The 13,302-nt window shown below is 46.6% G+C and overlaps 1 protein-coding gene across 1 annotated transcript in view; it reads right to left on the reverse strand.

Annotated features, from left to right (window-relative positions):
• LOC147736959 (NACHT, LRR and PYD domains-containing protein 12-like) overlaps positions 1–13,302 on the reverse strand; it is a 769,506-nt gene that overhangs the window by 199,554 nt on the left and 556,650 nt on the right. Inside the window, exon 7 of the mRNA XM_086934203.1 lies at positions 7,744–7,914. Coding sequence (XP_086790329.1) covers positions 7,744–7,914 — 171 coding nt within the window. The remainder of the gene's footprint in view (positions 1–7,743; positions 7,915–13,302) is intronic.

Here is a 13,302-nt window from a genome sequence, read left to right on the forward strand (position 1 = left end):
CTCTAACAGGAAATCAGCGCCAAGATGCTCCTTCCGGAGCGAACGTTGCGCTTTATAAATACCCCCACAAATTCACAAATTACATATCGCATTGCCCTGTGACAACGGATGTGGGAATCTGGCGGCAAAGTACTGGGATTTTGAGTTTTCTTTTGTGGCAAACAGGTCTATGTCTGGGTGACCCCACTGCTGGAAGAATGGCTGGAGAACTTGGGGGTAAATCTCCCATTCGTGCAAGTGCTGGCTGTGCCTGCTGAGCAGTTCTGCCAGTTAATTGTCCTCTCCTGGAAGATGTTCTGCCAGGAGAAATATGCTCTTTGGAATTGCCCACTTCCATATGCTTTGTGCTAGGTGGGACAGCTGTGGAGAGTGTGTTCCGCCCTGTTTCTGGATATAGTACATTACGGTCATGTTGTCCATCCGGATCAACACAGTCTTGTTGTACAAAGATTTTTGGAATGCTTTGAGGGCTAGGAATATTGCTAGCAACTCTAGTTGGTTGATATGCAGTCTCTTTTGTTTTGTTGTCCAGAGCCCTTGTACTGTGTATTGAAGGAGATGGGCTCCCCAACCGGTTAGTGATGCGTCCGCTGTTAGTACTATTTGTGGAACTGGCACTTGGAACAGTCGCCCCTCGGAAAGGTTTTGTGGGTTCCACCACTGCAGAGAGTTGTGAGTGCGACTGTCCACCAACACTAGGTCTTTTAGTTGTCCGAGTGCCTGGTTCCATTGCCGTGCTAGGCATTCTTGTAAGGGACGCATTTGAAGCCTGGCATGGGGGGCAATGAATATGCAGGAGGCCATCATGCCTATGAGTTGCATAAGGGCACGAGCTGGCAGAGAGTGTTGTGGCTGAAATTTGTGAATGAGCATTTGCATGCTGGCTATCCTTGCTGAGTTTGGGTATGCCTTCGCCACTGAGGTGTTTATAGTGGCTCCCCGATATTGTTGTGTGTGGGATGTTTGCAGATGCGATTTTAGGTAGTTTATCGAAAAGCGTAGGCTGTGTAGCAGCTGAAGCGTTTGAGACGTGTGTGCTGCACACTGGTGGTACGATTTTGCCTGTATCAGCCAATCGTCGAGATAAGGGAACACATGGATGTGTTGCCTCCTGAGATGTGCTGCCACTGTCGCTAAGCATTTTGTAAACACTCTTGGAGCCGTGGTAACCCCGAAGGGCAAAACCTTGAATTGGTAGTGATGCCCCTCTATTGTGAACCTGAGATATTTTCTGTGGGCTGGATGGATGGGTATGTGAAAATAAGCATCCTAGCGGTCCAGGGAAGTCTCCTTGTTGTAGCAACGGGAGCACTTGCTGTAGAGTGACCATATGGAAGTGCTCCGACAGTATGTACTGATTTAGGGGTCTGAGGTTCAATATTGGTCTGAGGGAACTGTCCTTTTTGGGAATAAGGAAGTATAGGGCGTATACTCCTGTCCCTTGCTGATGGAAAAGGACTGGCTCAATGGCCCCCTTTTCCATCATGCATTTCACCTCTTGTTGGAGCAGGGTGATGTGTTCTGTTGACATTGGACGTTGTTTGGGTGGTATGTTTGATGGTGTAGAAGTCAGTTCTAGGCAATAACCATACTGGATAATTTCTCTTACCCACCTGTCCGTGGTAATTGCTTGCCAGACAGGTAGGAACTGTTGGAGTCTGCCTCCGACCAGTGTTAGGTGGTCTGGAGGTAGCATGATAAAGTCACTATTTTGTGGTTGAGGAGGCTCTGGTGTTATACCTCGTCCCTTATTGTTGGTGCCTCTATAACCTCCTCGGTTTGTGTTTTTTGTAAAGGAACCTTGTGTGTTGCCATTGTATGAGGAAGATGTTTGTGAGGTATTTCCCCAAGCAGCTACTCTGTATGAGGAGCGACGAAAGGAGCCTCTATGTTGCTGAAATTGTAATGCCCCCATTGATTTCGCTGTCTCAGTGTCCTTTTTCATTTTTTCCAAAATGGTGTCAACCGCTGACCCAAACAGAAAGTCCGTACTGACTGGCTGATTAAAAATGGTGGACTGCACTTTGTTCTTAAAGCCTGAAATGTGCAGCCTAGCGTGTCTGCGTAGCAAGACGCTAGTATTAATTGATCTGGCTGCTGTGTCCGCTCGGTCAAGCGCACATTTAATGGAGGTGTTTGAAATTAATTTACCCTCTTGTATGAGGTCATGAGCTTGCGCTTTAAAAGGCTCTGGCAGGTGTTGCATGAGGCTTTCGAGCTGGTCATAAGGTGCCCTATCATAACGAGCCAGTAGGGCTTGTGTGTTAGCAATTCTCCATGAGTTGGAGGCTTGTGCTGCTACCCTTTTGCCTGATGCTTCTAGAATTTTTGATCCCTCATCGGGGGGAGGTGCTTCCCCCGTTGTTTGGGAGTTGGCCCTTTTACGTGCATTAGCCACTACCAGTGAGTCTAATGGTAATTGCCCTCTGATGTATGTAGGGTCTGCCCTATACTTTTTCTCTAGCCATGGCTGTATCCTTAAAGATGTCAGCTGCGTGTTTTAACACTCCTTTTAACATGGGAAGTGTTTTGACACTCCTTTCTGAAGTGGGGAAGGTGTCAAATAAGAAGTCTTCCTCAACCGGGCCAGTGTGCATGTCCACATTGTGGTATTGTGCTGCCCTATCTATAAGCTGGCTGAAGACAGTGGTGTCATCAGTAGGTGATGGCTTTGTGGGATAGGAGGGCATATCAGGGATGGGATGGGTGTTATAGGGGTCAGTCGGCTCCTGATCTGGCTCCTCATATGGCTCCTCTCTTGGTGGAGGATCCTGTGGAAAATCGTACTCTGGCAGTGGACTCCCACCATTGTCCCCCTCATTGTCCCCATGGTGAGAAGGAGAGTAAGGAGCAAAAGGCGTAGTAGGCATGATAGGATAGAGAGGAATAAAGGGTCTAGAGGGAGAAGTCCCAAAGTTATTTTTCTTTAGTGGAATAGGAGAATGAGAGCCAGTGTCCAGAGGCCTCTTCTTCTTGTGCAGGATTGTGACCTTGCCAGTGTCTGGACTACTATACATATTTGCCTGGTCTTCTGATGGATCTGGATGGAAGAGTTCTTCCTCAACAGTCCTTGGCTTGACTTTAGACAGTCTTGGATCAGTAACACCATTTTTGTCGATGACCTTAGGTGTTTTATTGGATTTTTTCGGATCAAGCCCTTGTTTCGGGTCGACCGGATCTTTCGGTCTGACAGGCTTTGGGTGCTCAACAGGCTTTTTAGGATGTTTGCGCCCTTCTGAGTCGATGTGTTTGTTCGGATCGACTGGCGTCTTCGGAGCACTTGGTTTCGGCTCGATAGCCTTGTCCGGACGTGGTACAGACTTCGGCGCGGCACCTTTTTTGTCGGCTACTTTGGGTTGTTCGACGGGTTTCGGCGTCGAGGGCTTGGTCGCGTCGACCTTGTGAGGTTTGGCGCCCTTTGGCTGTAAATGTTTGTTCGGGTCGACCACCCGTTTAGGGTCGACGTGTTTAGGCTGAGCGGCCTTCTTTGGGTCGACAGTCTTTTTTGGCTCAACGCTCTTAGGCAGGACGGCCTTTATCGGTTCGACGGCCTTCGGGTTGACGAACGCTTTTGGCTCTGGAACCTTCTTAGGGAAGACGGTACTGGGCCCTGGGGCGTCCGAAGGTTTCGATTTCGGAGCCGAGCCGGATGGCGGGGCTGGCGAAACTGTTTTTGGATCTTGGCCAAGGCCTATTGGCGATGCCTCGACCAGAGCCGTAGGTAATGGGTCGACTGGTGTCGGGGGCTGGGTACTCACGGTTTGCCCAGGCTGGATCTCGTCATCGGAGGCCGAGTAGTCCTCGACGGTGACGATGTCTAGGTCCGAATCTGGAGCGTGCGATAAGTCCTGGTCATCATCAAAGATGTTTTCCGTTTCCGGTGCCTGTTGCTGCATCTCTTGAAAAGACATGTATGTTACTGTTTTAACCGGTTAAAGTTAAACAGAGCCTCAGCATCACAAAATGGATGCTGCTGCCACATACACAAGTCTGACCTCCTGCTGCTGGACAAAACTCCGGCTGGGGAGGCCTGGACAATAGGTTTCCTGTCCAGGAGGTGCTGGCACCTCCCCAGACAGGGGTTTAGTGTACTGGGGCAGGGAGGGCTGCATTCAGTGAATGCATCTAGACACTGCCTTGGGCACACAACGTGCTCCATGCATAGCCCGGTTCAAACCAGTTGCTGGGGCACTCCAGCCCCATCTCTGGTGCAAAACTGGACAAAGGGAAAGGGGTGTAACCACCCCCTTCTCAGGTCCACCCATAGGAGGGACCTAGGCAGGTAATCCAGCCCCCTTCCTTAGTATAAGTATAGAAGCTGTGTCCCCAGGACTTCAGATTATCCTAGAATGAAACTTTGATACAGAACTCTTGGACCTTTGACATTCTATTTTGACTGGAAGGTGGAAGACATTGCCCTTGTGGTCAAGGAGTGACCACCCTGTTCAAATAGGCACCAACAGCAACTTTGCCGGTCTGCCGTTTCTAAGCTCCCGCTGGAACCCGACAACTCTCCGACTCAAGAACTAGACTTCCAGACTTCTCTCACCACGACCGACATCCACAGCAAAGCTGAGACCCGTGGCGGACACGAGAGACGTGAGACCGGACATCTTGGATGTCCTGCATTTTGCTAACTGCATTCCTTTCCTAAAGCCTCAGTAAGTTGTGCATTAGGGTACAAGAAGCCCCAGCCCCGAGCATCATTTGAACCAAAGCTCAGGCCCCCACACTCCACTAGTGTCCCGTGGGACCCACCTTCACATTTGTGCTCAACACATCTCCCCAGCCGGTTGCCCGTTGGCTAGTGAGCCCCCCAAAGAAGCCATCTTGAAACTACTTTGCTTTCCTTGTTGCTCCAGGGTTGCTTCAGCTTCCCTGCAAAGGAGAAGTGCCACAGACCATGCTGGTCTGCAACAGAGACAATCTCGACATCCTGCATGGGTTGCAGTTGCCAAGGCTTGTTGGGGCTAATCCATATACCGACACTGCAGTCATCTAGGTCCATTGTGGAACAGTTTGAATCCAGCTCCTGGTCATCGTCGATGCCTCCTGGACCTCGTGGCTGAAGAGTCAAGTTCACCATCTTCACCTGCAAAGCACCCGTCATCGCCTGGTTCCTTCCTGGTTCCTTCCTGGTCACTGGCTAGTGACCCAGACTTTGTCCCCTAGTGCTTTCAGGTTCTTCACATCTCCGGTCCACCCTTGGCTCCATCCAGACACTTTTCTTCTGGTCAGCTGCAGCACTTCTTTGCAGCTCTCCATAGAAAACGACAACGAAACCCGACACAAAAAGATACATATGCACCCGGCTTCCCTGGGTGAGGTAACTCCATACTCCAGTGCTCCCATGGGTATTGACTCTTCTAGTGTCCTACTTTAAAAGGGTTCCGTCCAAGTCCATCCGGAAGTGTCCTTAATCTTTAACTTTGTAACTTTTACGAACACCATCGAAAGTCAATAGGAACCCTCGCCTGTGTTTAGACACTGCACGCGGCTCCTGTGGGACTCCTACTTCCTAACAACTGGTTGATTAGTGTAGACCCAGCAATTCTACAGGCCCTAGGCCTGCTTTCTAACTCTCACGTGGTTCTTATACCACTTACTTAGTATATGGTTAGTGAGGCCCCTAGGGCATAACGTATACTGTGCAACTTATTGTGTATTAACTCTGTGACTTGTATTGTATTTTTACCTCTGACCTCATAAAGAGTTCAGAGGGGTTGTGTTTAAAATAAATACACATATATTTGATATATACCTTGTGTGGTGTCCTTTCATTTGGTATTCAAGGGAATATGTATGGCAAAACAACTTGCTTAACTCGCCTTCTGAAGTCTTAGCCTGAAGACTGCTGGTCCATGCTACCACTAGGATAGCTTGTCTATAAGGTTGACTTTACAACCCCCATCAATAAGGGTCGTTTAGACTGGTGCAAGGTGCCCACTAGAACTAGTGGACATCATATGCCAGGCTAACTTCTCACACCAGGTAGTTCATTTGATGGAGTCCGTTCCTTTCTGCCTGACACTGATCCAGGGTATCAATAGGGCAGGAGTGGCCAAGACACTGGACATCACTTGTGGACAAACGCAAAAGAGGGGGGTTTCTTGTGTGGCAGAAGATGGCGCCAATCAAGTGTGCGCAAAATCTGTCTGATACAAGTGCATCGGTGCAAACAGGTGAGGGAGAACACGCTAAGCCCTCCAGACCCTAGGGGTCGAAACATGAATCCAGCAAGCCTAGGCACGCGCTAATATTCCAATGTTGAAAAGGACATTTGTACAAATTCTTCACAGAATCAAAGGTACATGTGTCATACAAATGAGATCAAAAAAGTGTGGTTGTGATTTTCTTGTCTCCTTTAATCCGAACAATTGCCCAGCCAACACGTGTTTCTTCTGGGGAAGAACCCCCCGACTTCACTTGTGGACGGTCACAAGGATCACGCCCTCCCCACTCTGTTCAACAGATACCTCCACGAGCCTTGGTTAAAACCAGGACTTCACTTTCAAAGCTGAGCTGATGACCCCCAGCACTAGAGATGAAGGCAGGGCGAGGGGGCGGAGGTCTTCTTCAGCATTCGGGGATGGATGAATAGAATCTGTTTGAGTTTAATTCATTCTACCTGAAGCTCAGTTTATCACTCATCAAATGATAACCAGTCATTACATTTTGGGGATTGCTTTTTCACCCTCCCGCCTGCCCAAACATGTTCTTATTATTCTAAAGGTCCTCTTTTTATTTCTCTTACTGTTGACTCTGTTTTCCATGGTGTGTGAAGGCTGGCTGTCTTTATTCCTTCCATGTCTCTACCACAAGCCATCTTGTTGTGAATTCTAGCTCTTCCTGTAAAAAGATGAGGCATACAATCTTCTGTCGGTGCTCTGACATCCAGGGAGTCTGGTCAGCATTATCAAAATGCAAATACAACAAAATACCAATGTGGGTATAGGTTTATAGGTCGAGAAGTGTGGCTCAGGGGTTAGAGGCAGCAGACCCGGAAGCTGAGATCGGTCCTGGACCAGGGTTCAATTCCCCGCCTCGGCGGGTCTTGGGCTAAAAAATTCCACTGACTCGATAATTCTCGCTCCGGTGCCTTCTCGACTCACGGGTTCACACTCTGCGACTCAGGGCAATAGCTTGCTTAATCTCCACAATGGCCCCTCGCGGCGGGATGCCTGGCTTTCACCTTGTGGATACCCTGCTGGGGTTATCTCACAGGGGAATACCAGGACGGGTTCCCAAGGCAAGCGCCTTGATGCCTTCGGGTGATACGTGCGCTATATAAATCGCAATACATTTACATTTACATTTATTCAAATTCAGTAATAGAATGTACAACCTTAGTTTTAATAAATGTTCATCCACTTTCAGTTCTAATGTTGTTGGGACGCACGGCCAGCATTCATTCGAGGTAATATTGTATCTTCGACTACATTTACACCCCTCCCCAACCACCCTCTGCTGCCACTGCAACCAATGAATAGATGCAGCTGAACATAGGCATCGAATAATCTACAAAAATGAAACTTAGGCGAGCAGGAGGGGAGACTCCATAAAATCTGCATCCTTTGGGGGACATTCTTCTACTCGGGATGCTGAGACCACCTCAAGACAGCACACTGTTTCTGCTCTGGAGGGGATTTAATCAAAGTCCATCAACGCAGAGAGAAGGACAGAAACACAGATGATACAGACAAGCCCCCCGCTCCCTTCGATCTCCCTCCCGGTGCTCCTTACCGGATCTTCTGCAGCCGGGTGTCCGGGTGCTTCAGGGTGTCACAGACCAGAGTCGCACCAGCGTCACCCAGTTTATTCCAGCTCAAGTCCAGGTCCAGCAAAGAGCGGTTGGAGCGAAGGGCAGCGGCCAGAGCTGCACAGGAAGCACTGGTTATCTCACAGTCGCTGAGGCTAAGAAGGGGCGAGAAAGAGAAAGAGAGAGGATTAAAACATTAATAATTTGAAGGATTTATTACAAACCGTAGACAAGTTATAAACAAGGTATAAGTAATCAGACCAGCAGCTGTCATGGCCCAGTACTCTCAGATCCGAGGTGCACAAGAAACACTTTAACTCCTCCCACTGTCACGTGTCTGGTCAGTCAGGGGCTGACAAACTTTCTCCTCTAGTAGTGAGAATAGAAGGAGAATCAGGTCCATTGCAAAGACATCCTCCGTGTTACACCCCCGGGTACAGTAAGGATGCTTGGTGTTATAGTACTGGGTCTCACAAAGGGCAGCCCACCCAGGTACAGTACAGATGCTTGGTGTTATAGTACTGGGTCTCAGAGGGCAGCCCACCCAGGTACAGTACGGATGCTTGGTGTTATAGTACAGGTTCTCACAAAGGGCAGCCCACCCAGGTACAGTACAGATGCTTGGTGTTATAGTACTGGGTCTCAGAGGGCAGCCCACCCAGGTACAGTACAGATGCTTGGTGTTATAGTATTGGGTCTCACAAAAAACAGCCCACCAAGGTACAGTACAGATGCTTGGTGTTATAGTACTGGGTCTCAGAGGGCAGCCCACCCAGGTGCAGTACGGATGCTTGGTGTTAAAGTACTGGGTCTCAGAGGGAATCCAACCCAGGTAGTATGGATGCTTGGTGTTATAGTACTGGGTCTCATAGAAGGCAGCCCACCCAGGTAAAGTACTGATGCTTGGTGTTATAGTACTGGGTCTCATAGGGCAGCCCACCCAGGTATACTATGGATGCTTGGTGTTATAGTACTGGGTCTCATAGGGTAGCCCACCCAGGTACAGTACTGATGCTTGGTGTTATAGTACTGGGTCACAAAGGGCAGCCCACCCAGGTACAGTACGGATGCTTGGTGTTATAGTACTGGGTCTCACAAGGCGCCCACCTAGGTACAGTACAGATGCTTGGTGTTATAGTACTGGGTCTCACAGGGCAGCCCACCCTGGTACAGTACGGATGCTTGGTGTTATAGTATTGGGTCTTGACAGAGGGAGAAAATTTCACTGCATAGTTATTCTAGGACACTCTTATCACTAGCTAAGTATGAACCCTGTGTCGGCCCTGCTGCTTAGAAGTTATAGGCCTCAGTTACATGGATGTATGACGTTACAACGCATACTTTTACCACGCATGCCTTTACAACGCGGTTTTTACATCGCATACCATTACAACGCATAATGCTTTTAGGTGCTGGATAGTGAACTATTTAATTTACTATTCCAACTCCAGTCCCCGTGGATAGCAGGGAAGGTGTTGGATAGTAAATAAAATATATTCCCTATCCTAGAGCGCCCCCCAGCGCAATGCGTTGTAATGGTTTGCGTTGTAATGCCCGCGTTGTAATGGTAGTGCGTTGTAAAAGTTTCGTTGTAAAGGATGTTTCCCAGTTACATTGGCCTGAGCACTGCCATTTTCTCTCAGCTTAAACAGAAGCAGAATGCAGGTCTGACCCAGGCTTCTGCCAGCTCCACTTCTGCGAAGCTCAGCACTCCTGTTCATAACCCCCACCCCACTGTATGCTAGGTTACGATAAATAAAGTTCAAGTTCGTTCTTATTCTTGCAACACACCCCAAGCACCCCACCTAAAAGCTGTGAACGGAGGAAAGGGAAGTTCCAACCACAAGCTACTTCTAGAGCCTGTCCGATAAATGAGGATAAATGTGGCAAATCAGTATCGCAGACTGGCACATAAACGCATGAATAGAACCCTTCGAAGCAATAATAACACATTTCTGATTAATGATAAACTTCCAGCCAAGATGCCAGGAACTCAGTCTAGGCTGGCGTACGTGCCACACAATTACGAGAAGGAGCCACATTTACACTTATGATGGGAATGTACGAGGCAGGGGCGTGAGAGGCGATCGAAGGATATGTGGTTCGAGGTGACGTGATATGGCGTGACCATAGGCTTTTCACCCCTGAACAATATAAAAGGAAGGTCAACACGTAAATCGTTGAACTACTCCTCGTTTGCACATAGGGTGTCGGACAGGAGTATTTCCCAGGGGTTACTCGAGATAGCCTTGTACCATGTACTTAGGTTCTGCTCCTCTATTGTATATTCTGCTGTAATGAAATGCTTTTTCTTTGTTGCATTTATTGTTATATTTCACCATTTGAAATGTTATGTTTTCTCTGACCTTGTTTTATCTTTACTGCATTTAAAGTCTTTAAACTTGTACTTTCAGGATATCTTACATGCAGTAGTGAGTGTACCCAATAATATGTGCTTAACCTTTTCTATGTAATATGCCTCATGCCTCAAGTGTACTTAAAGTATATTCTCTCTCTCATAGCAGCTGTAAACTGTATTATGTAGCTTCAAACTGGTCCATGTGACTTTCAAGAGAATGCTGGGTACAGGACCAAGTCAAGTCAAGTCAAAGTCCACTTTATTCGATTAATTAAAATCATAAAAGTATTCTACAACAAATATCATACGTTCATATATCTTAAAAACAGTTAATACAGTATTAAACAGTAGATAGAATTTAAAAAACAAGTTAAAAAGGCATTATTTACACAGAATTCTTTGCAGTTTGCACTCAACATTACAGTAAACATGAATTCAAGTATCTATCCTCAGTTGTGAATCCAATCTTAACCTTGATCTCTTACATCTAACAGATGCAGCCAAAAAACTAGTGGTGCAATACATAATCAAAGGGGAATGCAACATCTGTAAATATAACAGCGCAGGCTTGTACTGCGTGAAGCCCAACTCCCTCAGAATTGATTTTAAATATCGAGTACGGGGTTCGTGATAAAAGGAACAGAAGAACAAAAAATGCGCATTATCCTGAGGGGAAAAACCATCACATTTGCATGGGGACGAGTCCTCGAGCTTACACCAGTCTTTCTCGTCCCGCAGAACCATATAAATTTGGTTAAAACGGAATTTGGACAGTAGCCACCTATGAAAAGAATTAGTGACCACTGCCAAATAAGGAGCCAACTCAAAAGATGGGGTTATCAATACATGAGCCCTCACAGAGGGTTTACATAATTCATCCGCTTCACGCTCGGCCATACGTAATCTGATGAAATTGTTCTTAACCCACAACAAATCTGCTTTACACAGGGATTCTGGGCTGGTAAAGATTTCTGGTCCATGTGACTTTCAAGAGAATGCTGGGTACAGGACCAAGTACTATGTGGTTTTTATGATAACATTGAATATTTCTAGAAGCTGTGTCTTCTAATAAAACTTGTACAACTTTCAGAAACAGTCTCCAAGGCTCATATATCCGTTTTTTCCTGTTTTTAGAGCAAGCGTTCCAGGGCTACCCCGGTGCAACTTAAGGTATCCCATTTCCCTTAGTTCTCTCTCACGGCCTCCCCAGCACGGCTTCAGAGCTGCTGCACCGAGTCCCCTGGCCCCTCCTGCCCACAATTAATTTTCCCTCCGACATCTTGGTGACCTCGAACTTGATGGCGAGAAACTAACTGAACAGGATGCATCTGGATTAAAGGAGGAAGTATGAAGCTGATAAGCGGTACTGCACCACTCTCTGGCCGGACCATTGGGAAGAACACAGCCCATGGGTAAGCATATCGTTTGACTGCCCGTGGCTGCTCTTGTTCTCTCTCTCTTGGGTTTGGGTGCGGAGGAGAGGGGTGTATTATTGTGACGCAGCGGTGCTCCCGCCTGGTTTTCCGTGCTCCCTGTCTGTTGGCCTCGCCATTTGATCTTACGCAGAGGAGGGATTGTGTGCTAAGTGGAGACTGAGCCTGACAGTTAGGTCATTACTGTGATTTATGTGTTTCTCTTTATATAAATAGTCGCATGTTATTGCTAAGCCTCGTGTAAATACAAGAAAGATTGTGTCTGTCATCCTGTAAAGGTTTATTTTTTACATTTAGCTTTTTATTCAGCATTCAGCATTTATTTAGCTTTTAAAAAGGGAGCCCCTGTTGCATATAGAATACAGGGAAGGAAAGAACGCACGTGGCAGTTCTTTCAGCATGTATTTTGATTGCAGTGCCTCTCTAAGGAGAGGACCTTTGACGCATCTACGGATTGTCAAGGAAGGAAGGGGTGGGTTTAGCATCCTTTCAACGCTTATGTTTTGTTGCAGTGCCTCTCTATATAAGGAAAGGGAGGACCTCTGACTAAATCTAATAGATTATCAGGGAAGGTGTGTCTGGCGTCTTCCAAGTGCTTGTTTTTTGGTTTTTAAGGGAGCCTCTGCAAAGCAGGGAAGGGAAAGGTTGGGGCAGTCGCCTTTCCAATATTTAATCAAGTGAAAATGTTTTAAGAGTTCCTCTGTGAAATATACCATCACAGAGAAGGGGAAGGTTGGGGCAGTCGCCTTTCCAATATATGTTTTAAGAGTTCCTCTGTGAAATATACCATCACAGAGAAGGGGAAGGTTGGGGCAGTCGCCTTTCCAATATATGTTTTAAGAGTTCCTCTGTGAAATATACCATCACAGAGAAGGGGAAGGTTGGGGCAGTCGCCTTTCCAATATATGTTTTAAGAGTTCCTCTGTGAAATATACCATCACAGAGAAGGGGAAGGTTGGGGCAGTCGCCTTTCCAATATATGTTTTAAGGGTTCATCTGTGAAATATACCATCACAGAGAAGGGAGAGGTTGGGGCAGTCGCCTTTCCAATGTTTAATCAAGTGAAATGTTTTAAGGGTTCCTCTGTGAAATATACCATCACAGAGAAGGGAGAGGTTGGGGCAGTTGCCTTTCCAGTATTTAATCAAGTCAGAGTGCCTCTCTATATAAGGAAAGAGGGGGCCTCCATTTCATTACTAATGGAGATGAAGCTAATCTGAAGATCCGCGTAGCATTTTTCAGACAGCGCTTATCCCTGCTGAGTGATCAGGGAAATTCCTGCTGTGTGATCAGGAACATTTATCTTTGTAGCCATTGTATATTCGCCAGTTAAATGTGTCTTATTATTTACTTTTTTGGTGTACACCACATGTATAGGGAACATTCTAACGCACTCTGGTGGCCACAGTGCGCAATTTTTTGTAATATAAGATACAAATAGTACAAGTATTTGCATTTAGCTCTTCTTTTATCAATACAAAAGGTACGAATATAGGTGATTTTTATTTTTAGGAATTTCAATCACAAAATTGTATGTTATTGCTTAGCATCTAGTGCTAACATATATAGAGGTCTTTTTTCTTTTTTATTCTTTTATTTTTTGATTAATTATAAACTGTGTACATTGATTTCTGTATAATATTGTGGTGCATTTTTGTGCCTAGCCCAATACCAATACTACCACTTAAGGGTAAGGGCCCACTAACCAGATATTGCTGCAAATATTTTGTGAACATCGTTTGAAGACTGGG

The sequence above is a fragment of the Lissotriton vulgaris genome, chromosome 1_1 (genome assembly GCF_964263255.1).
Source record: "Lissotriton vulgaris chromosome 1_1, aLisVul1.2, whole genome shotgun sequence".
NCBI classification, from domain to species: Eukaryota; Metazoa; Chordata; class Amphibia; order Caudata; family Salamandridae; genus Lissotriton; species Lissotriton vulgaris.